General features: G+C 38.9%; 1 protein-coding gene across 1 annotated transcript; it reads left to right on the plus strand.

Annotated features, from left to right (window-relative positions):
- Nucleotides 1–1,178: 1,178 nt before the first annotated feature.
- Nucleotides 1,179–22,890, plus strand: LOC109920751 (NEDD4-binding protein 2; the record flags this gene model as incomplete). The annotated part of the gene is made up of 4 exons (XM_048592423.1): nucleotides 1,179–1,517; nucleotides 6,771–8,274; nucleotides 19,311–19,435; nucleotides 22,802–22,890. Coding segments are annotated over exons 1-4 (1,992 nt in total), but the record flags the coding sequence as incomplete, so codon positions are not given.
- Nucleotides 22,891–25,889: the final 2,999 nt, after the last annotated feature.

The raw sequence follows: 25,889 nt of genomic DNA on the forward strand, positions 1-25,889 counted from the left end.
GCACCTTAAGTGCTCTATGCTGCAATGCTATGGGCCACATGCAGGAACAGGGAATTAAAAAGGACAGCTGTGTGTTTTTGGGTCGGCATGGAGAAGATGGGCTGCCACCCTTCTGTACTGTATCATTTCTATGGTTCTAGATCATAAAAGGTGATGGTCTGCTTCAGGATCATAACAGATTTGATAGATCTTGAATGGCTGGCACAGACATGATGGTTGGAATTACATTCTTCCTTCCATAGTTTTACTCCTTACATCCCTGTAATCTCTAATCTCACTACCTCTGATATATTTGTGATCATCTAATCTTGGCAGCCTGTGCCCAGTCATTGGTGGTCTTGCCCTTGGCTGTCTAGGATACAGGAATTCCCTCACTTTTCCACTCCCATCCTTTAAAAAATGCTTCTTTGATGACTAAAGCTTTTGTCATCTGACTTAAATATCTCGTTACATGCTTTGGTGTCATATTTTTGTTTGATTTGATATGATCTGATTCATTACTGTCACGTACTGAGATACAGTAATCATACTTTACATAAGCACATCAGGATAATTGAACAGAATGCAGAACATAGTGTTACATCAATAAAGTGCAGAGGAAGATCAAATTTAATATATGAGAGGTCTGTTCATAAGTCTGATAACAGTGAAGAAGCTGTTCTTAATGCTGTTGGTACATGTTTTCAAACTTTTGTATTTTCTGCCCAATGGAAGAGGGAAGATGGAAGACTTTTATATTTTATCATGCTTCTTTGATGCATCATGGAATATTTCACTGCGTTAAAGGTACTCTACAAATAATTTTTTGTTATATTTCTACAATTCTGAATGTTCCTAATCATTCACTTGTAACCTGAAGTATGAAATTGTTCAGTGAGTCTTGGTTTTACAGTCGAGTTTGTTTCTTACCGTTACTCAAAAGAAATGAAATCGTTCGTTTATGTACGTCAATTTGAAACCAAACTTAAGTTCGTATAGTCATCAAAACCTCAGTAAATTTGCAGAACGACGACAGGTATGACACTGCACTGGAGAATGAAACATCCCAGCAGAGCTGTAACCTGATTGGACCAAACACCAGGCGGGCCTTTCTCTTCCTCCTGGTGACCTGTTGCCCGGGCTCCATGACGCAATGGCGCAAGTTACGTCGGCCGTAGCCCCGCCCCCTTGCAGCCGTGATTACGCTGCCGTAACTGTTCTCCGGGCCTCGCTCCAGCTTCAGCTGAGAGGGGGGGTCCGCGAAATGCCGAGGAAGAGGAGGAATCCCGCCGCATCTAGTCCGGCCCGACCGCCTGGACTGGGGTCTCCTACCAGGACTGGCTCCGCGGTATCTGCTCCTGCCGCGGCTGATCGGTCTCAGGCTCCAGTTCCTAGGTGGGCCTTGGGCTCCAATTCAGTGACTGCCTGTCCTGCCGCTGGGGTAAACAAGGAGGAATTGCTGAACAGAATGACAGAGATGTTCTCTCACCTGGATCCGAGCGTGGTGTATGTGGTGCTGTCCGAATGTGACTTCAAAGGTAACGCTGCTGCTGGAATATCGCTCTGTCCCACCAGACCTTTACTCTTTTACCTGGATCATCTGTAGCCGGCTGATGCATTTAAATATCGCTGCTGTAATTTCACCTTGTGTTGTAATTGTAGTTACTCCTCTCTTTCCCCACCCCTAAGTTCTGTTCTTTTAGGAAGTTCATTCGTAAAACAAAATCGTTCGTTTTTAAGTAAACTTACCATGAGGTTGAAGTAAACGTCTTTTTTGTGCCTGCACTCTACCATCTCAGGGTGTAAATCCCTATGCGCGCCGCTTCAGAAGGCATTTTTTTCACTGCACAGAATTTTAAATTGTTTCAGTAACTTCAGTGATTGCATAATCACGGTCAGAATCCAGTGCCATCTGTTGAAGTGAGTGTTTATGCAGTATCGACAGAGAAGCTGAAGTCCTTATTTTGAAGTTGCATCTTATCGATTTAGTACTGATCACTTTATTGAGCTGTCATTGATTTCAATGTTAGGATGTTCTCCCACTATAGGGATTTGTAATTTTCATTCAGCAGACCTAAATTACAGAACTGTAATGTGTGTGCATTTTCTCCTTGTCTAAGATCAAAAGAGACATGATTGTTGGCAACTATAGTTTTAGTTTTTTAATCACTTTCCATGTACAACAATCAAAGATAATTCAGGGAAAGAATCAGGATCTGAAGAACACCAATCAGTTCAAGGAAATGCTCCTTCAACAAAAACATGCTGAGTTCTGCTTGAACATTGCACACAGCAATGGAACAGTGATGGTTGGAACAAAGTGATATCATCCAGCTTTTGTGTTAGTTTTTTTATTACGTTAAAAAAAACCTGCTAAACAACAATATTATAGTTGAAATCGTGATGTTGGCATTTGTCAGTGTTAAATGGACACATGTAACTGCAAACTCTAAACTGTCTGTGTTCAAGACACCATTGAAAGAATCTGGCAATGAAAATCAGTCCAGGGATGAATGCTCACTACTTCAGTGACATCATCTCAGATGTCATATACATCACAATGTGCATAAAGGCAAAAGCAAGTTGGCCATACATCTCAGGGTTCAACTTGAAATATAAAAACACAGAATACAAGGTTTCTAATGCCAACATGAAGAAAAAAATATATTTATGAATCCATTGATTACCAGGTGAATAATGTTAGAAGCAGTAGTGATATTATAACCACATACTTATAATTGTTCCTGTTTAAGTTTTTAGAAGCTTTCCAGTGGTCCCAAGATTTTCAGGCTTTCAGTCAGACTATATATACTTTGTTCAAGATAAGAGGAGCTATCTTACAGAGCTGCCTGCCTTGGTTGTTGCACCTTGTGAGAGCAATATGGGCCAAATGTTGGCAAATGGGACCATCAGTTTAGATCGGTGCAGACAAGTTGGACAGAGGAGTCTGTATCTGTGCTGTATAACTCTGACTCTAAATGACAGAATCACCAGTCAAGTTGTGTGAACATGTTGTGTTATACAGCTGAAATTGCTTCATGTCAGTGAAATTGTCAACACATCCTGCTGCCCAAGATGTGTAACAAAACTTAAAAATGTTCAACAGATTGATTTGATTTGATTCATTGTAGTTGCATGTACCTAAGTATGGTGAAAAGCTTTGTTTTGCAAGCAGTGCAGGCAGATCATTAGCAAAGAAGGACGTTCAGATCATAAGGTGCTTAGAGAGCGCGAGGCATACAAGGTTATAACTGCACAGGAAGTGCGCAAAGCAAGATCAACATTATTTGAAACTAGAGAGTCCATTCAGCTGTCTAATAACAGTTAGACTCTTATCTGTCTCTTCCAAGAGTTAATGATGTTGTAATTTACTATTCTTCTCTGTAATTTTATAGCTTTTGGATTCATAAATATATTTTTTTCTTCATGTTGGCATTAGAAACCTTGTATTCTGTGTTTTTATATTTCAAGTTGAACCCTGAGATGTATGGCCAACTTGCTTTTGCCTTTATGCACATTGTGATGTATATGACATCTGAGATGATGTCACTGAAGTAGTGAGCATTCATCCCTGGACTGATTTTCATTGCCAGATTCTTTCAATGATGTCTTGAACACAGACAGTTTAGAGTTTGCAGTTACATGTGTCCATTTAACACTGACAAATGCCAACATCACGATTTCAACTATAATATTGTTGTTTAGCAGGTTTTTTTTAACGTAATAAAAAAACTAACACAAAAGCTGGATGATATCACTTTGTTCCAAACATCACTGTTCCATTGCTGTGTGCAATGTTCAAGCAGAACTCAGCATGTTTTTGTTGAAGGAGCATTTCCTTGAACTGATTGGTGTTCTTCAGATCCTGATTCTTTCCCTGAATTATCTTTGATTGTTGTACATGGAAAGTGATTAAAAAGCTAAAACTATAATTGCCAATAATCATGTCCAATTTGTTTTAAGTTTGTGGGGCTTCACTTTGGAAACAGTGCAACTGTTTTTTTAATGAAGAAAAATGACAGATTCCTAGTTTAAAAAATGTAGCAATGTATCTGTTCTCTTTGGTATTTGTACCACCTTTATTTATCTACAGAAAGAAATGCAAATAGCCAAGGTAAAGTTACTAAGTGATTGCATCGAGCAATAAAGGAATCTGTGATATTAATTAAAGAGCTCCTGAACACCAAAAAGTAGCTCCTCGTTGCGACAATGCAGTTGTTCATGTAGTATCCCCCATTTGTTATTAAATTATCCGCCATACTTCACAATTGCAAATGACAGGATAACACTGGTTCAGTTCTTATGGCACATGTTTATCAATATGCTGCCTGTCTGTTTGACATACATATCATCCTGTCTTGTAGCTTTTCCAGGTTGAGACCTTGTTGAAGGTATATGTGTAACTGAATGAACTAGTTGCTGAAGGTAAGCATGAGATGTCAGTGACGAAGGCAAATGGTATGTTGGGTACAGGAGTAGGAATGTCTTGCTGAAATTGTACAGTGCCTTGGTGAGACTGTGTCCGGAGTATTGTGTGCAATTTTGGTGTCCTTATCTGAGGAAGGATGTTCTGGCTATGGAGTGAGTGCAACAAAGGTTTACTAGTCTGATTCTTGGAATGGCAGGATTGATGTATGAAGAGAGGATCAGTTAGAATTGTATTCACTGGAGTTCAGAAGAAAGGGTATCTCATGGAAACCTATAAAATTCTAACAGGGCTAGACAAAACAAACACAGGAAGGATGTTGCTGATGACCAGCAGTCCAGAACCAGGGGTCACACACTAAGGATACGAGTAGCCCATTTAAATCATCGTAGAATCCCTTCAGTGTGGAAGCAGGTCATTCAGCTCATGGAGTCCACACCAAACCTCTGAAGAGCATTGCACCCAGACTCCCCTACCCCATCCCTGTAACCTGCATTTCCCATTTCTCGTCCACCTTGCACATTCCTGGACACTTTAGCATGGCCAATCCGCCTAATCTGCACATCTTTGGACTGTGGGAGGAAACCCACGCAGACATGGCGAGAAAGTGCAAACTCCACACAGACAGTCGCCTGAGGGTCGAATCGAACCCGGGTCTCTGCTGCTGTGAGGTAGCATTGCTGAGCCACTGTGCTGCCCTGAGGTGAGGAGAAACTTACTCAGAGGGTGGTGAGCATATGGAATTCTCTGCCACAGAAAACGGTTGAGGCCAAAACATTGAATGCTTTCAAAAACTAATTATTTATATTTCTTAAAGGGATGGGGTGAAAGTGGAAAAGGATTACTGAGTTGGATGATCATGTTGAATGGGGTACCAGGCCTGAAGGACCAACTGGCTTATGCCTGCTCCTATTTACTATGTTTCCAAATGCTGGACTATGCTGTTACAGTTTGTGGTGGAACTCAGTCCTGATACATTCGGTGACCCAAAACACCGTATCATGGCTGGCTTTTATTGGTTTGGGAATGAGACATGATCTTTGTCCGCAGAGTGAAAGGTTGATCTAGTTTCTGTTGGGAAGATGTAATGGAGTCTTGTACTCTTGCCTCATCTTGATGGGGAAAAGGAATTTCCACTGAGACCAGGGGAATATTGCCCAATCCCTGCTTATTGGGTGAATGTTGTGGTTTATGGGAAGGTCTGCTAATTGGTGCTCTAGCATTTCCATGACTCAGTTTCTGCTGAGAGGGCTATGTGTGTTGTCGACACTTTACAGAGCTAACCTGAGTCTCCCAAAAATTTGGCTACATATCAATGTAAAAAATTATGGACACTACAGTGTTGATCAGGAGAAGCAGACAAACCACAAGAAATATAACTCGTTGGACACTTAGTAGGAATATGCTAATTTTCTGTCAGTCATAAAATGTTCACTCAACAAACAATGAATAACTTTTTACAAGTGTGTTCATATCTTTTGCTTTGCTAATTGTGGAGTTACAGGTTGTTGTCAAATCTACATATGGGACATTTTGGGATCCTAGAATATAGGAATATCTCTGTTCAATGTCAATTTTCATTGCTGATATCTGCAAATGAACTGCTGATGATCTTAGTTATGAATGTTTAGGTTCACATTATATGGCAGACTAGATGAGCCATGGTTCAAAATGTTTACCCTGATCCATAAGACTGCGACTTGCATTATGTGATCTTAATTTTTTTCTTTGATTCATTATATTAATGTTCACATTCAGTGCACATCTATTGATCTTTACAGAGTAACTACAGTTTCAAAGGCATTTTGCTGCACTGCAGTATTGAGTAGATTGCTTGCACTTGTCTGGGTCTTGATATTATGGATTTGTTTACGGAAGAGAACACGCCTTGAAGAGGCTACAAAGGGTTGGGGTGATAGTGCTGTCCATTGTGTTTGATGCTACCCCATTGCAATCACTAAATTGTGTTCACAGTGCCGAGCTCCGTTCTGTTGCCTTATTGAGACCACATGCTAACATTAGTAATACTGGCACCATAAGGGTAGATGAACAGTATATATGTTGCTACTGTATACTGTACAAACAAGCTGCTGTTAAATTGTATAATTGATCCCTTGCAACAATCCTGCTTTGTTTTCTGTCTCCCTTCCACATACTTGACAGAAGAAGGATTGTTTAAAAATTCCAACTTGCTTGTAAGATTTAGCTACATTGTGAATATACAATTCAGCCATACATTTAATTCCAACAGACAAACATGAAAATTACATGCATAAAATCTGAAATAATGATTTAGCTTGGGATCAGAAAACATTCTTGTTGGTTCACATACTTATTTGATAATTCCTTTTTTTATCTTGTTTAGCTGACGATGCAATGGACTCTTTGTTGGTACTGTCTGACGCAGCTGAAGGTGTAGCATCTTCCAGCTTCTCTGGATTTGACCATGTGGCAGCTTCCCTGAGTGATGATCAAGTTAATAGTAAGAGCAAAGTAGTCATGAACGACCACAGAAGTAATTTGCTTGTTGTTTCTACAAGTGCTAGAGAACCTGGATTGCATTTGTCTGAACAATTGGACTCTTCAACTGAAAATAAATTGGAAAATTCTTGCACAAACACCAATGATGAAACTGTTTCAGAACAAAGCACGACTTATCAACAGTACCAGCCATTTATGAATCGATATAATTCTCCCATCAGTCAGTTTTCTAGACTCTGTGTTAGTGAAGAGTTACCTCAGCTAATTCAATCAAATTTGAACTCTACTTTCAATTGTATGCTAAATCAACAGCAAACGAGAGATAATGCAACGTGTCACAGGCACTCACCATTTGCCCTAAATTCAAAAGAATGTGAAGAAAGTTTAGGCCATTGTTTTGATTATGGAAATAATGTTTTTGAGAAAAGACCAGAAGTTCAGTTAGATTATAACAAGTTGCTGTCAGAAGATGTTGAAAGTTCCAGCAGCAAGAAGTCCTCTAATGACCCTGGAATTGCATTTTCAAACAACGTAAGCACAAGTAGTGCAGATATTTGGGCAAATGAAACTGAAATCGACAGCTTGTCAGCAGCCATTTCTGTGGACATTGTCCCAAGCAAGTATGGTGATTCAGTGCTTTCTGGTCAAAAATACGACTCACATTCAAATTCTTTACATCAGCAAACTGGATTATCCCTAAATAGTGGCATTTCTGCTGAATTAGGAGGAAAATGTTCTGGTACAACTGGCAATGAAATACCGTGGTTCAGACCAAACACAAATCCATTGTCTGCAGAAAACTGCAAATTATTTGAAGAGACACAAGCATATAAAGAAACAAATCCAACAAATCCAAAAAGCAGCATTCTCTCAACAAAACCATTAGAAAATAGAGGGAGTAATTTGAACAATATACAACAAAACACAGCTTGTTTTCCTGATTGGTTAGGGGAAAATATAAGTAGTGAAAAACCACCTAATTTACTGAACAATGTGGGAGCAGACTACCATCAGTATTCCAGTAGCATGCTGTTTCCACATGTTCCAAATATATCTCCAATCTCATGGAACCCATGGGCTCCTGAATTCAAACCTGTGAATTTGCCAAAGACTTTTGTCACCCCTGTGGCAATGGCTCCTGCAAAACCAAAGTCTCATGTTGTTTCACCATGGAGACCTGTAAGAGCTGGTCCTGGTTCACCTCATCAGTCAATGAGATTGGGTGCCATCAACTCACATTCAAAACCATGGTTAAATCTGTCTGGCATTCAGCAGTTGCAAAGCGAGTATTCGTTTCCAAAGCATATCAACAAGAAGATATTAGGAACAACTAAAATGCTAATTTTGATGAGGGGACCACCTGGATCTGGGAAAAGTACCCTAGCCAGGTATGAAGTAACCATAAATATATTTTTCCTTTTTTATTCTATGTATTTATGAAGCACATTTGAAAAAAGAGAAAATCTGCCCTTTTATAAGTGCTGTTTCATTTTCTTGGAGCATTTTGCAACCAATGATTTTCATTAAGTGCCAGTCTTCGTGCAATCACCGAATTCTCACTTCTGAGCTAGGAGGTTTCTGCTTTGATCTCCATTTTAGAGAATCACTCATAATTTAATCTAACTCTTCAATGCAAGTTAAGGGAATGATGCATTATTACAGGTGCCAGCTTTCAGATCAGATGTTAAACTGAGGTCTCTACTCTTTGGATGGATTTCATGGAAGTAGTCACAGAAGTGCTGGACAGATCTGTTTTGTCCTGGCTAACCTTTATCCTTCAAATGAACCCCCTAACACATATCACAAGACTATTTATCTTACGTCTGCTTGTGAGATCCTGCAGTCGGCACATTCATTCCTATGTTTCTTTACATTATTATAGTAACTTGAAACCTGTAGGATTCATTGTGAATCACTTTGAAAGGCACTGTGTTTAAAAAAAGTCTACTATTTGTTTAGAAGAGCATTGACTTTTTTTGAGTTGGCAAAAGAAAATTATAGTTTTAAAAAGTGTTGTATGTGCTAAGCATTTCATCTATTTGAATTTTTTTTCTCGTTTCTCATTTTAGTTTACGTTTATATCAATTACCTCAAGCATCTTATTGTTTTGTGGTTAGTTTCTGTTTATAGTCTTACCAGATCAAGGGACTGCTCTCTCATTAGAGGGAGATGACTCGTGGTAGTTTAACCAGAGGGTCACCACGCCTCAGTTGAGGGGTGAGGTTGAGAAGTAGAGTCCTTCATGGTAAACTCAGCTGGTACAGGAATTGAACTTGTGCTGTTGGCATCACTCTGCGTCCCAAACAGCTATCCAGCTAATTGACCCCCTCAAGATGGACGATCGAGAGGAAATATGAACATTTTTGGGCAACATATTGCCTCAGCAGTTAGCACCGCTTCCCCACAGTGCCAGGGACACGGTTCAATTCCACCCTTGGGTGACTGTCTGTGAAGAGTTTGAACATTCTCGGTGTGTCGAAGTGCGTTTCCTCCCACAGTCCAAAGATGTTCAGGTCAGCTGGATTGGTCATGCTAAATTGCCCATAGTGTCCAGAGATATGCAGGCTAGTTGGATTAGCATGGGAAATGCAGGGTTACAGGAATAGGGCTGGGTGTGGGTAGGGTTGGGATGCTCTTCAGAGGATTGGTGTGCACTCAATGGGCCAAATGGCCTGCTTCCACACTGTGGGGATTCTATGATTCTATAATGACAGATGTTCAAAACCATGAAGAGTCTGGCAGAGTAGATTGAGATGGTATGGATACAAAGTTGCCTGAATGATAGGAAACAATCATAGTGAATAGTTATTTTTTGGACCAGAGGAAAATATGGAGAAGTGTTCCCCGGTCAGCAGTATGACACTGATTTTCTTACTGCATATTAATAACCTTCAATTGGGTGTAAGGAAACCATTTCAAAATATCAAATTACATCAAACATGAAAGTCTTGTGAACTGTGAGAAGTATAATAATGGACTTAGGAAAGACATGAGTAGGTAATTGGAATAGGCAAACACAAAGAAGGTGGAAACCAAAAGAACTACGGATGCTGTAAATCAGGAACAAAAACAAAGTTGCTGGAAAAGCTCAGCAGGTCTGGCAGCATCTGTGAAGGAGAAAACAGAGTTAACGTTTTGGGTCTGGTGAAATTTAATGTAGGGATGTGTGAAGTGGTACATTTTTGTAAGAAGAATGGGATGAGGCAGCGTAAAATGAAAAGTACAATTCAAAGGTGGATGCAGAAACAGAATCCTGTGAATATTGTACATGCATTGTTGAGCGTGGCAGGGTAGATTGAGAAAGTGGTTAAAAAGCCATGAAGCATTGTTCCGTTTTAAAATAGAGACATACAGTATAAACATTTTGATAAATCTTTCTAAAACACTGGTTCAGCTTCAACTCTGATTTTACATAACATGTCTTAGGAAGGATGTGAATACTTCAGAGATGTATTGCTGAAAAAATATACATTTTATTGAAGCTTTTAGTGTTGCACTCATTGGGACAATTTGCAAGGGAACCAATTCAAGAGGAAAGCTTTACTGTATTAGAAGAGAATGCCAATTGGTTAGAAACTGGATTCTGCTGGAGGTGTTGCTGTGGAGAATGCACCAATTAATAACAATTGACAGTTAACTACCAGGCTTTGATTAAATTTTAAACAAGCGAGTGGATTCTGATGGATATTGACCTGAGAAATGAGCAAATAAATTGCTGTCACCTATTTCATTGAGAGATGGCACAGAAAGGTGTTATGAGAATAGCTTCAGGGTTGAGGGATTTCAAAAGTTGCACTTTGTTCTTTGAAGAAGAAGGTTAATTTGATTGAAGTTTTCAAAATAATGAGGAACCTGGGCAGAGTAGATAGGGAGCTGTTGGTGCAAGGGTTTAGAGTTGGAGGGCCTCAATTTAAAGTGATTGGCAAAAAAGAAAAAAACAGAAGTGACATGGAGTAAAATGTTTTTACATACTGAGTGTTTAGAATCTGGAATATGGGAGTATGGTGAAAGTAGATCCAAATATTTAAAGGGAATTGGATTATATCTGATGAGAGAAAGTTTGCAGGTCTACAGTAGAAGGGCAAGAGGTTGAGAGCAGCTGGCTTGCAGTTGCAGGTATCTTGTATGGATATGGCAGATTGAATAGTACCTTTCTTTGTAATTAATATTACTCATTATTTAAATGAGGTGGAATTTGTAGAATCTATTTGGGTTTTTTTTGTACTTGGTATTGCAAACACAATAAGATGCAATATTGACTTGGTTTTAGATAATAGAGCTGATCATGTAGAACTGTTAAATTTCACAATACAGAAAGAGACAATTGCCCTATTATGCTGTCTGAAAACTCCTTTTCCAAAGTTTCCTTTCCACACATTTATCCACTTGCCTTTTAGTATTGTCTCAAGAGGAATTCATTTCAAAAATGAAGAAACTCTAATAACTTGAAATGATGATGGTTGTGCATCTTCAGGCACCCTACTAATTCTAGATTCAGGAGAATGCTAATCTATTGAGATAGATCCCTTAGCAGTTTTATTATGCAAGGTAAGACGACTGGGACAATGTTGTTTCAAAGTGAAAGGTGGAGTTGAGGAAGATTGATCAAGATCCACTTAATGAGGCAGGTTTTCTAAGCACAGACAAACACACTTGATTGGTGTCCATCTTTGTTTTTGCTTGTTTATCAAATGCATATGCCCAGAGCCAAGCAATAGCTGCCTTATTTGCTAAGTTTAATTAGTCTGCCGCATCTCTGGAGGAGAGATTGTAATGTTCACATCATGTCCCCTGTCATATTCAGTCAAAACAAATGATCGACAGATGGAATTCCAAGAGAGAATTGAACACACAAACAAGGAACGAGAGTAGGCCATGAGTCTGCTTTGCCATTCAATAAGATCATGGTTGATCTGATTTTAATCTTGACTCTGCATTCCTACATCTCCTGATAATCTATCTATATCTGCCTTAAAGATACTTAAAGATTGTGCATCCCACTGCCTTTTAAGGAAGTGAATTTAAAGTCTCTCAACCCTCTGAAAGGAAACAAAATGTTGCTTAATCTCTGTTTTAAGGGAGTGACCCCGTATTTTTAACCTATAATCCCTAGTTCTAGATTCTCCCACAACAGGAAATATCATTTTGACATCCACTTGGTCAGGTCCCTTCAATTAATTCACCTCAGACTCATCTTAACTCCAGAAGATAAAATCCTAGCCTGTCTAACCTTTCCTAAATACAATCTGCTCTTCCAAATATTATTCTAGTAAACCTTCTCTGAACTGATTCCAACACGGAAGCATCCTTTCATACCTATGGTGACCGGTTTTGTACACAGGACTTCAGATGAGTCCCTGTATAATTGAAGCTCAACTCCCTGTTCTTGCATTAAATTCCCTCGTGCAACACTAGCATTCTATTAGTTTTCCTGATTACTTACTGTACCTGTACACTAACCTTCCGCGATTCATATGCTAGGACACCCAGATTTCTTTGCATCTCAAGCTTTGCAAGCTGTCATTATTTAGACAATATGTTTCTTTTTTATTCTTTCCGCCAAAATGAACAATTTCACACTTTGCCATATTGTACTCTGTCAGCTTTTTGCCCACTTATACAGCATGCAAACAGACCCTTCGGTCCAACTAGTCCACACTGACCATTCTCCCAAACTAAAATAGTCCCACCTGCTTGCAGTTGGCCTATATCTCTCCAAACCTTTCCTATTCATGTACTTACTTAAATGTCTTTTAAACGTTGTAACTATACCGACATCCACCACTTCCTCTGGCAGTTCATTCCACAGAAGAACCACTCTCCGTGTAAAAAAAAAAGTTGCCTGTCACGCCCATTTTAAGTCCTTCTCCTCTCACCTTAAAGTATGCCCCCCTAGTTTTGAACTTCTCTATCGTGAAGGTAAGAGCTTTGTTATTCACCTTATCCATGCCCTTCATGATTTTATAAACCTCTCCGGTCATCCCTCCACCTCCTAAGTTCCAGTGAAAAATGTCCACAGAAAAGAGACCCAGAGGCAAAAAGGAGTTCATTAGCAGCGCCATGGAGCAGTAAATAAAATGAAAGACAACAACTAAAGGTAATAACAATAGGACATAATGCCAAGGTATACGGCAGGGGTGGAGAACCATTTTACATTGGAAGGCCACACTTTATTTCACTGAGATCCTATTAGGCTGCATGCTGAGAATTTTAACACATAAAACAAAATACCATATTTTTGTCGATATATTTACTAATTTTAATTAAAGCCTGCTACTATAGGAGGACTTTAAACAAAATAAAAATTGAGGGAAGACACATTTATTTGTTTGGCAAAGTTGGCAATAGAACTAGTAATAAGTGAAAAATTTAGACAACAAACCATTTAATGACTTTTTTGTGATTGCTTATTGTGAGATAGGAATTGGATATTTGGTTCCAACATCGTTGACCATAGCTTTAATTGGACCTCCAGGTTAATATCCGCCATCTGAGATCTGAAGTGCGTTTTAATTTGTGTCACATATGAAAATGTTGATTCACAGTAGGTTGTCCCAAAACAATTGTTTCAGAGATAGTAGGAACTGCAGATGCTGGAGAATCTGAGATAACAAGGTGTAGAGCTGGATGAACACAGCAGGCCAAGCAGCATCAGAGGAGCAGGAGGAGGAGGAGGAAGCTGCTTGGCCTGCTGTGTTCATCCAGCTCTACACCTTGTTGTACCCAAAACAAGACAGCATTCGATGGACATGTTGACGTAGTTGTGGGTATTCAACGGCATTTTTCCATATTTCAATGGGATCCTTCTTAGCGTCAAATAGAGTCTACAGAATATTATCTTCTGAGAGCTCAATCAATTCCATCTAAGTCATGAGATGTTTTGGAGACATCGACCAGGTGTGGTTGAAAAGCTAGTTTCAGTGTGAGAACATGTTTCTCAAAATCTGCAAAGCTTTCATTGTAATCTTCAATCAGGAAGTCTAGAACAGCTTCCCATTCTTTCCCATCACATTTCCTTAATGATTTGCTTGTATCCTGTTCATTAATTAGCTTTGCCAGTTCAGCTGAAAGTTCCGTTCAGGTAAGGAGAGTTTTGAAAAAGGTCAGCTTTTTCCGAAATGCCTAGATTTTTAGCCACATATCGTATGTGGATTTGGTTTTACCCTGCAGAAAAAAAATTCAGATCATTTAGCTTTGACATTATATCTCACAAAAATGGAGCATTTCTGTAGAAATCCTCTTTTGACAATTCACATGGTTCATTTCAGTTTCTCAAAAAATCTTGTGATTTGTTTTCGCAAAGACAAAAGTTTTACAAGTATTTGTCCTAATGACAACCAGCGCACTTTAAAATGATATTGCAGATCCACATTAAATGTTTCATCATCAAGCTGAAGCATGTTGCAAAATTGGCGATGCCATGATGCATTTGCTCAAATGTAGTTTACAATACCTGTAACTTTATTTAGTGTGTTACTCAACACAGTAGATTTGGCACAGAGATTTGTTTGAAGCAAAAGACAATGAAAGGGAATCAAAGTATCTGGATCTGGTAATTCTTTTTGTAGTAACCCAACAAATCCCTCAGGTTTTCCTCTCACGGAAGGTGCACCGTCTGTGCATACACTTAATAAATTGCATAAATTCAGTTTCGCTTCATGGCATTTTTCTTTGAAGCTAGTGAAGATGTCAATTTCAATTGTCCTCGCTGTAAGGGTACCCAAAGCCAGTAACTCCTCGTGGCAATAAAAATCTGCAGTTATAACACGAGTAAAAAATAACACCTGCGCTGAGTCCGTAATGTCAGTGGGTTCATCCAAGGCAATCGGGTAATAAATGTCTTCGCTTTGGCATATTGTAAGAAGTTGCTCCGTTACTTTGAGGGCTAATTCATGTTGCTGATCAGTTATGGTCCTTCTTGAAAGAGGTAGTTGTTTGTACTTATTAACTTTACCTGAATCTAAACCTCCTACAACTTCAACAATGCATTCTTTTATGATTTCCACATCGCTAAATGGCTTACCTCTTTTTCCAAGTATAAGTTGCTTCAGTGATGTCAGTCCCATGCCCAGACATCATTTTAAATACTTGTTGCTGCTGCTGCTGTTTTTGATCTTTCATTTTCTTAAGTGCAGGCTTTCGGGGTTCTCCTTACAGTTTAGCATATTTATGGTCCTTATGGGTTGTATAATGCTGATATGCATCGTATTTCTTCACTGTTGCAATTAAGACATTGCAGAGCAAATGCATCATTTTTATTTTCACAGCAACTACATAATACTGCAATTCCCATTCTTCATTGAATACTCTGTTCTCTTCCTTTAATGTTCTTTTAGTTTTTGTCATGACTGGGTTACCAGTAAAAAATTTTTAAAATGGTACACAGATTTAAAAAGGCGGATTTAGAATTTGCGGACAAATAGGCAGAAAGCTGCAACTAGGACCCCAAAAGGCTGCACGTGGCCTTAAGGCCACAGGTTCCCCACCTCTGGTATAGTGTACAAGCAGAGTGATTGTAATAATAGGGCAAAAAAGAGATACACTATTAAAAAGGCCCACTTTAGGGCAACCTAGCTACTTTATAAAACAAATAGGAAGCAGTTAACATGTGAAATCATCATCTAACTGCTTTTTATGACTCAAACACTCCATTCCCAGCATCATCCTGTTAACTGTTTTCTGAATCCTGGAGGTTGCAGGAAAAAGCCTGGCCGATGCATCGTCTGAGGGAACAGTGTCTTGTTCCTCAGAGATGGAAGAGGAGCTGATCTTTAGCAAACTGAGGCTGTGTTGATATCACTAATGCCTGAATAAGGTGAGAGGGGAAATGAGGTGTACAATCCTGCCAGAGTACATTGTAAAGGTACTGATAGCTCTTTTGGACTGCGATGACATAGCTAACCTTTATCCAGAGGAGGAAGAGGATGACAAGAAAAAGAGGTGTTCATAAGAGAATATTCTTCGGAGGTGGAGAATTACTTGCCTACACACCTCATCTCCCTTTCACAATCCTCACAATGTTCATTTAACCTATTTATCCCATTGGAGGCTCATTGTGTCCTCTTCACAATTCATTTTCCCACCTATCTTTGAGTCATCAACAAATTTAGCTGCCATATAATTGGTCCCTTCATCCAAATCATTTAGAGTCATAGAGACCTACAGCATGGAGACAGGCCCTTCAGCCCAAACTGGTCCATGCTGATCCAAATGTGCGTCCATGCTAACCCCATTTCCCTACACTTGGCCCATATTCTTCTAAACCTTTTCTATCCATGTGTCCGTCCAAATGCCTTTTAAATGTTGTTAATGTACCCGCCTCAACCACTTCTGCTGGCAGTTCATTCCATATGCATGCCACCCTCTGTGTAAAAGAGTCACCCCTCAGGTTCCCATGTATTGTTTCCCCTCTTACCTTAAACTGATGCCCTGTAGTCCTCGATTCCCCCACCCTGGGGAAAAAGACTGAGTGCATTTACCCTATACATGTCTCTCATGATCTTATATATTTCTATAAGATCCCCCCTCAGTCTCCTACGTTCTAAAGAAAAAGGTCCTAGCTTGTCCAACCTCTCCCTTAACTCAGTCCCTTGAGTCCTGGCAACATCCTTGTAAATTTCTTCTGGACTCTTTCCAGTTTAATAACATCCTTCTATTAGCAAGGTGACCAAAACTGAACACAATACTCCATGGGCAGCCTCGCCAACCTCCTGTACAACTGCAACATAACTTCCCAACTTCTGTACTCAATGCCCTGACTGATGAAGGCCAGTGTGCCAAAAGCCTTCTTCACTGCCCTGTCTACCTGTGACTCCATTTTCAGAGAATTGTGTACCTGAACTCCAAGGTCCCTCTGTTCCATTACGCTCCTTAAGGCTCTACCATTCACCATGAAACTCCTACCTTGATTTGACTTTCCAAAATGCAACACCTCACATTTATCTATATTAAACTCCATTTGCCATTTCTCGGCCCACTTCCCCAGTTGATCAAGATCCTGCTGCAATTTCTGATAACCTTCCTCACTGTCCTCTCATCCAAATCGTTGATATAGATAACAAACTGCAATGGGCCCCACTGACCCTTGAGGCACACCACTAGTCACAGGCCTCCAGTCCGAATTGCGTCCTTCCACTCTCATGGTCTGCTTCCTACCATCAAGCCAGTTGTGTATACAATTTGCCAGATCTCCCTAGATTCCATCCGATCTAACCTTCCAGAGCAGCTTTCCATGTGGAACCTTATCAAAGGCCTTACTGAAATCCATATAGACTACATCTACCGCCCTGCCCTCATCAACCTTCCTGGTCACTTCATCAAAGAACTCTAACAAATTTGTGAGGCATAATCTCTCACGCACAAAAACATGCTGACTACTCCTAATCAAACCCTGTCTTTCCAAATGAATCAATATCTTATCCCTCAGAATCTTCTCAAGTAACTTACCTACTACAGATGTTAAGCTTACTGGTCTGTAATTCCCTGGTTTTTCTTTGCATCCCTTCTTGAATAAGGGCACAACACTCGCTACCCTCCAGTCTTTGGGAATCTCACCCGTGGCTAATGATGCAAATATATCAGTTAGGGCCCCCACAATTTCTTCTCTAGCCTCTTGCAGGGTTCTTGGATATATCTGATCAGGACCAGGAGATTTATCCGCCTTCATACATTTATGTAAATTGTAAAGAGTTCAGACCTCAGCCTCACTTGTAATACTGTGTCAACCTGAAAAAGTTCCATTTATTCCTAGTTTCTGCTTCCTGTTAGCAAGTCACTCTTCTGTCCAGGCCAACGTGCTACCCCTAATGCCATGAGCTTTTATTTACTCCAATCACCTTTAACGTGACACCTTACCAAATGCCTTCTGGTAATCCAAGCACAATACATCTACTGATTCCCCAGGATCTATAACACAAGTTGCTTCCTCAAAGAACTCCAATAAATTAATTAAATATGATTTCCCTTTAACAAAACCATGTTGTCCAGCTGATTACCTTGAACTTACCTAAGTACCCTGTTACAACATCTTTATTAGTAGGTTCTAACATTTTCCTTATGACATGTTAAAGCCTGTTGACTCCTGCTTTCTGCCTCCTTTTATTGAATAAAGAAGTTATATCAGCTATTTTCCAATCTAAAGGAGTCTTCCCCAAATCTAATAGGTTTTGGAAAATGAAAACTAACGCATCGACTATTTCACCGGCTACTTCTTTTAAGACCCTAGGATGAAAGCCTTTAGGACCTGAGGACTCAGCAATTTGTAACTCCAGCAATTTACTCAAGACTACTGCCTTGATATTTGTAATTTTCTTGAATGCCTCCTCACTTTAAATTCCAGATTTATAGCTATTACCAGGATGCGACTTGTATCCTCTCTATTGAGAATGAAGAAAAATATTTGTTCAATTTGTCTGCCATCTGTTTATCACCCATAACTAATTCCCCAAACTCATTTTCTTTAGAACCAACACTTAATCTTTGTTAATTTTTTTTTAATATGTGAAGACACATTTGCCATTGTTCTTATGTTTTTGACTACTTTCCTTTGTACTCTAACTTTTCCCTCTGATAGCTTGTAGTAATTCTTTCCCACTTTTTATATTGTGTCCAGTCTTTTGACCAGCAACCTATCTTTGCAAAATTGTGTCTTTTCTTTGAGTTTGATGTTATCTTGACTTTTTTATTTAACCACAGGCGGCACAGCCTTCCCTTTAGAGTTTTTCTAATTTGTTAGACTGTCTCTATTCTGTGCTTTCTGGGAATATCCCCTTAGGTGTTTGCCACTGCCTCTCATTTGATCGATCCCTTGACCTAAATTGCCAGTTCTCTTTCACTTGCTCTGCTTTCACGTCCTCATAAATGTCCTTGTTTAAATTCAAAATCGTAGTCTTGGACCCACATCATTTTCCCTTGCACTGTGTATGAAGTTCAGTCATGTTATGGTCACTGCTACCCAGGGACACTTTTACTTATGTGGGTAATTAATCCTATCTTGTTAGTCAAAATAAAGTCTACTGTAGCCTCCTCTCTGGTTGATGCCATAACATGTTAATCTAAGAAATTATTCCAAAAACATTGAATGAATTTCTCATTTTGACAACATTTTTGTATCTGATTTTCCAGTCTATATGTAGGTTAAAATCGCCCTTGATAATTGCTGCACCCTTATGGAAGAACCACTTTGCAGAATCACAGTCACCCTAGAACCACCAGTCTCAATGTTGAGCAGTCCTGTGTCTGTCACCAAATGAAATCTTATCAGATGTCTTTTTGTTTAATGCTTGATTGACATCATTTGCCCACCTGTGCTAAGCGAAATATATTTCCAAATTGAGATTGACTGTTTTTTTTGACTAACTTGTTGCATAGTTTGAAAATTTGAGATCTTGCACATAATTATTGAGTTTTCATTGCACTTGGACAGAATGCTTGTTCAACAGGAGCCTAATGGAATGATTTTCAGCACAGACGAATATTTTTGTCGAAATGGACGCTACCAGTTTGATTCAAGTTTGATTGGAAAGGCTCATGAATGGAATCAAAAGAGAGGTGAGAAATTTTAAACAATGTATTCTTCGTTACTGTACAAGTGAATTTAGTACATTGCTTTCTGCACAGGTGAACCATTTCAACTTGCCATACATTCAAAAACTACTTCAATGTTATACTCATTGTACAATTCTTATTCAAAAAGGTTACATTTGGGAATATCTTTTAAAAAGCCCACTATAATCTTCAAACTTTTTGGACATTCAGGGCTACTTTGTTTAATCTCTCCTCAAGCTTCTTATTGTTCTAGTAAATCTACGCTGCACTGTCTTGAAGACAATTATATTCTTCCTTAGGTGATGTGCAGTACTGCTTATGACACCAATGTGGTCTAACCAAGGCTTTGCACAATTGAACTATCACTTTTTAAAATAATTTTCTGTAATTCTTTAATTAAGTTTATTTACCATGATTTCTCCCATTTGCTAAATCTAATAACTTTTCCTCAATTTTATGGTTTCATCCATACTGCTTACAGTACTGCTGTCCTTGTGTCAGTAGCAAATTTAGATATGTGGTTTTTGGTCTTCCTCCAAAGTCATTAATTGATACAACGAATAGTTGTCAACTGACACAGATTGTTGAGGGACACCACTAATTGCATTTTGCCAGTTAGACTCTGTTATCTCTGTTTCCTTTTGCTCAGCCAGTTTCATAATCAGGTCAATAATTTGTCTAAATTTCATGATCTTCAGCTTTAGTTATTGGTTACCTGTGATGAACTACATCAGTCGTCTTCTGGAAGTCAATTTCAATAACATTCATAGCCATTCCCTGTCCTCCCCTTTATCATGAGTTCAAATAATTCAGTCATTTTCTTCAGGCACTTTGCAAATCTATACAAGCTCTCCTTATCAGCTGAAAAATTTCAAGATGATTGATCACCCCTATCCTCACTTTTAAGCTTAAGCAATTTCTTGACAACAGATATCAGGCTAAATTATTTTTCTCATTTACATTAAATGGTCGAATAAATGTACTTGATTTCCAACATGAAGGAATGGTACCGAAACACAAGAACTTTAAAAAATGCCCTGTCATCGTCCATTGTCCTTGCAGTGAAGTAAGTAAAGCCACTATATTTTGAGGGCTACTCTCTCATTGGAGAGAGAGAGAGAGAGATGACTGGTGCTGGTTCAACCTGAGGGTCACCACACCTCAAGTGAGGAGAGAGTTCAAGAAGGAAGGACCTTCATAGTAACCTCAGCCATTATGGGAATTGAACCCGTGATGTTGGCATCACTCTGCATCACAACCCAGCTATTCAGCCAAACGAAAAGTAATCCTGAGGCGTGGATGTCTGGAAGTTGCCTGGTTTCCAGCAAAGGGAGCCATCTCACAATAGGAAGCGTTGTGGACCCATTTTCTGCATCTGCAACTGCGATTTGATTTGCAACTCACATTTTGGGAACTGCTATACCACGGTCTTAATCCTTTCTAATTTTTTTAATTCTACCCAGAGTCCACTGCCTCCTTATCACTTGTTATATCATTGCTTATCACTGAAATGTTTTCATCCTTATTCATTGAGGCTACTCTTCCTCATACCACTTTTCCTATCTTTCCTGCAGACTTGGTTATCCGGTATAGCTTTATTTCAGTTCTACCCACTTTGAACCATTTCTCCACAAAGGCTACCATGTCACACTGTCCAAGTTGAATTTGTGGCAGTAACTTGTTCAGTTTGTTTCTGATATATTCAGTGAGTTTATATAACAAGTGTTTTGGGCTACACATGCTAACCTGATCTCTTTCTCTGTTTTCCATGCAAATTATTTCTAATTTGTCTCTGCTAGTTTAATTTCTTCCTTTAGTTTTCTCTTTATTTCCAGTGCCTAAAACAAAATTTATGGCTGTTGCTGTACTCTCTTTCCTTTTGTTTGATCTAAAACTGTTATTAACATAATCTTCTATACCAAACCCCTCCACTGATAGGTACTTATTTAAATTCCTTTTCTGTATTAACCTCACTATTATGTTTATTCCTCTGTCAGTTTATGAGATTAGAAGCCTTACAGTCCTGGTCTTTAGTTCCTAACTCCCAGTATTCTCCAAATAAGACCTCTTGCCTGATTCCTAAATTGTTAGTCCCGAAATGGACCACATTAACTCATTCATAGAATCATAAGAGGTCTACAGCACAGAGAAAAGCCCTTCAGTCCATTGAGTCTACACTGGTCAAAAGCAATCACCTAACCATTCTAATCCTATTTTCCAGGACTTGGCCTATAGCCTTATATGTCTTGACATCACAAGTGTACATGTAATACTTCTTAAATATTATGAGAGTTCTTACCACCACCACCACTCTTGAAGCCAGTGAGCTCCAGATTCTCACACCCTCAGTGGGGAAGGAAATCTTTCCTCACATCCCCTTTAAACCTTGTGCCCCTTGCCTCAAAGCTATGCTGCTTGGTCGTTGACCCCTTCACCAAAAGGAAAAGTTCCTTCCTGTCTATGCATCTCATAATTTTATGCATCTCATAATTTTATACATCTCAGTCATGCCCCCCTCAGTCTCTATCCAGTCTCTCTTTATAGCTAAAGCTCTCCAGCCTGGTAAATCTCCCCTGCACCCTCTCCAATGCAGTCATATCCCTCCTGATACTCTATCCTGCAGCTGTGGATAGGGTTCTTTCTTTGAGCTTACCTGTTTAACTGCCAATCATCAATACCTGTCAAGATTCATACATAAGAATTTGGTCATATTCATACATAAGAATTTGGTCACCAGGGTGATATAGTTTTGGAGTTGTATTTAAATGAGGAGTGTGTTGCTTCCACAGATGATAAAAGAGATATTGAGCAAAAATTATGCAATAAGAGAGACATTGGCACTGATAACATTCTTCTGTGATTGGGATTTAGTAATGTTAGGGTAAAGATCAATGTACATCTGGTCATAACCTTGAGAGGATATGAACATCACACTGAATGTGAAAACTAGGAAAATACTTATTTCCACATTATTGGATCAAAAAGTATTGTAATGCATAACTAGCTGTAAAGGAGTTTGTGCCAAGCTGAATTCTGTTTCTATCTGGCATATTTAGTTTACTGCATATGAATATCAAGCATTCCACAGAAGTGGAAAAATCAAGAATGCAAAGAGATAATTGTAAAATAAATCCTTTTTACTGAAACTTTTAATTTATACTAAGATTTGTGAATTATTTTTAATTTGAATTTTGAAATACTTACACGTTTAATGAAAATATTGCATATATTCAAAAGTAATTGTGAGAAGATAAACAAATTTTATTTAAACTTGTCATGCAACTTGAGTCTTGTCATATGCACTGTGGTTGCCACCATTAATTGTAAATTTTGTTGAATAAATTTAATTCTGATCATATTTTGTTTCAGCCAGGGAAGCCATGGAAAATGGTTACTCTCCTATCATAATAGATAACACAAATACACAGGCGTGGGAGATGAAACCTTACATCGCTATGGTTAGTATCGCTATTTGGAAATATCTTGTATGGTCTGAATGTTTCCATATACATGCAAAGTCTTGTAAAGTATGCCAATTTCTTTGGAATGCAAAATGTTGCTCTATATTTTGTCTTTTTTTTTGTTTTTGTAAGTTCTACATGGTGTGGAAATTATTCAACAATGAGAAGTTGAGTTGTCTTTGGAACAGTTGAGTGTTTGATTGTCAGATGCTGTTCAATATAGCACTTGACAGATTGTTAGAAGAATTTCTGGCAAAAGTGCTGCAGTATGAAGAATGCATAGTTAGGTTTCACTTACTTTCTCATCGTGTCAACAACTGGGGTGAGTGCTGTGAGGAATTGCAGCATACTGCATGCTCACTCATTGAGTCCTAGCCTATGAGCAAGATAAGCAAGCAACTCAAAGCTTGCTGCAGTATATTGAAACAAAATACTGAAGCTTTCTAACAAAATCATGCAATTAATTTTAGGCTTTTCTTTAGTCATCTTGTTTATGTATCATTCTTATCCATCCTTTCAATTATTTCTGTTCTTTAAATAGAATTTCCTTATGTATGCTTTGTCAGACTAAGCTTAAATATTCCACTCTAGTTTTTATTAACACCTTCCTTGTCACCTGAAAGTTATTGAATTGTGGACGGAAGGATCTTACAAAGGATCACATACTTCATAATAATACTTTCGTAGAGTCATAGTATCATACAGCATTGAAACAGACCCTTTGGGCCAACTCATTGGCGCTGACCAGATATCCCAAACTGACTTACTTCCATTTGCCCACATTTCGCTCATATCCCTCTAAATCCTTCCTATTCAAATACCCATCCAGCTGGAAATCGTGAAACAAAAGCATAGATCGCTGGAGAAACTCAACAGGTCTGGCAGCATCTGCGGAGCGAAAGCTGAGTTAATATTCTGAGTCCAGTGACCCTTACTCAGAGGGTTATTCAGAACTGATAGTAGCTAGGAAAAGGTGGTATATGTGCTGAAGATGGTGTGGGGAGGGGGAGGAGGAAGAAGAAAAAGGGGTGAACAGATAGACGGAAATGGAGCCTAAAGAGAGAGAAATTATTGAATTTGCTATCGAGTCATGAAGGCTGTAGGATCCCCAAGCGGAATATGAGATGCTATTCTTTCAGCCTGTGCTGAACCTCGCTTAAGTGCTGCAGCAGGTCTGAGACAGAAACGTGGGTCAGGGAATACAATGGTGTGATCAAGTAGCAGGCAACCAGAAGCCCAAGTTCATTTTTCAGAAAAAAGTATAGGTGTTCCACAAAGCTGTTGCCCAGTCTGCCACAGGGCAGGCTGCAGAATGTAGAAGAAGCCATAAAGTGAGCAGCAAATAAAATAGACTAGATTGAATGAAGTACATGTGAATTGCTGCTTCACCCTGAATATACTTTGTTATTCTTACCTTCTAGTCTCCATAAATGCGTTTAGGGTGTTAACTGTATGTAGCATTTTGTGCAAATTATACTTCACCCTGTTTATCCTTTTTTAATACTATTTCTGAAGTTATGTCAATTTTTAAGCAATATTTCTAACTGGCAATTGTATACAGTTCAAGCTAACAAAACTACAAAATGAAAAGAAAACTCAACCACGATAAAAAGCAAAAAACTGTGAATGCTGGAAAGCTGAAATAAAACTGAATGTGCTGGAGAAGCTCTGCTGATTTGGCAGTATTTTTGGAGAGAAAAAGAGGTTTAACATTTCAAGTCTAATATGATTCTTCAGAACTCAAAGGAGTTAGAAATTTTTGTTTAATACTGCTGAGCAGAATGATTGATTTTTCTCCTTTCTCAAGCTAAAATATACACTTAGTTTACATATCATAGAATCCCTGCAGTGTGGAAGCAGGCCATTCGGCCAATACTGTCCCTCTGAAGAGCATCCCACCCAGACCCATCCCCCTACCCTATCCCTGTAACCCTGCATGTCCCATGGCCAACCTACCTAACCTGCGCACCTTTGGACTGTGGGAGGAAACTGGACTGCCCGGAGGAAGCCCATACAGACACAGGGAGAATATGCAAATTCCACATAGACAGTCACCCAAGGGTAGATTTGAACCTGGGTCACTGGCGCTGTGAGGCAGCAGTGCCAGCCACTGAGCTGCCCTATATCTTTTTCTCCTTAAACACCATTATCACTGCTTTTGTCTTTTGCTCTGTGCACCCTCACAATGTTGTAAACAAAAACAGACTGAAACTTTATGGCTAGGTTAGGGAGTACATGTTTGAAATATGTATCTCAAAAATAAAAGCTTCTTAAAATGTGTAAAGATTGGCTTCAGCTATCCTTTACTGGCCTGCCTTCTGGAATAGAACATTATAGTCAAAAGTGGCTCTCTAAAGGTAAAGGATAGAAACTAAGTGGAGAAAAAGTATGCAAGTAACAACTAATGTTGATTGTGGAAAAGGACAAAAGGAAGTGTAAATAGAGTATAATTACCCTTTAATGTTCTTTAATTCTAAATTATGAACTAGTGGAAGAATAGCATAGAAATGTGGAAATGGGAAATGTCTCCAAGAAAAAGAAAACAAGGTATAGCTTTAGGATGAAATTAAAATACGTGTATTAAATGCTTAAGAGATATGGCTGCAATTTGATAGATTTTTGATAAATCTGTCGGATTATATACAATGTGAAATCTGTTGATTCAAAGCTCGTTTTTTGGGATATACCCAAATTGAAAAGGGGAACTGAGGAAGGAAACTAAATCTGAAAGACATTGTAATCCAAGACTTACTGGATGACTGAAAACGGTAAAAAAATATAAATGGGACACATTGCTTAGCCAGAGGTTATGATCCTAGTGGCACTGGATAAGTAAGCTGAAGATGATGGAGGCCAGATACACAATCTGTGAACAGACATTTATATAGTTGCTGCAGCCCTTTCCCTTACTTGAAGAGAATATTAGTGAATCTTTGCCATTAGTGGTTCACTGATGTCCTTTAAGGAAGGAAACTGCCGTCCTTCCCTGGTCTGGC

Source organism: Rhincodon typus, unplaced genomic scaffold (assembly GCF_021869965.1).
Source record: "Rhincodon typus isolate 14 unplaced genomic scaffold, sRhiTyp1.1 hic_rhity00001183, whole genome shotgun sequence".
Lineage (NCBI taxonomy): Eukaryota > Metazoa > Chordata > Chondrichthyes > Orectolobiformes > Rhincodontidae > Rhincodon > Rhincodon typus.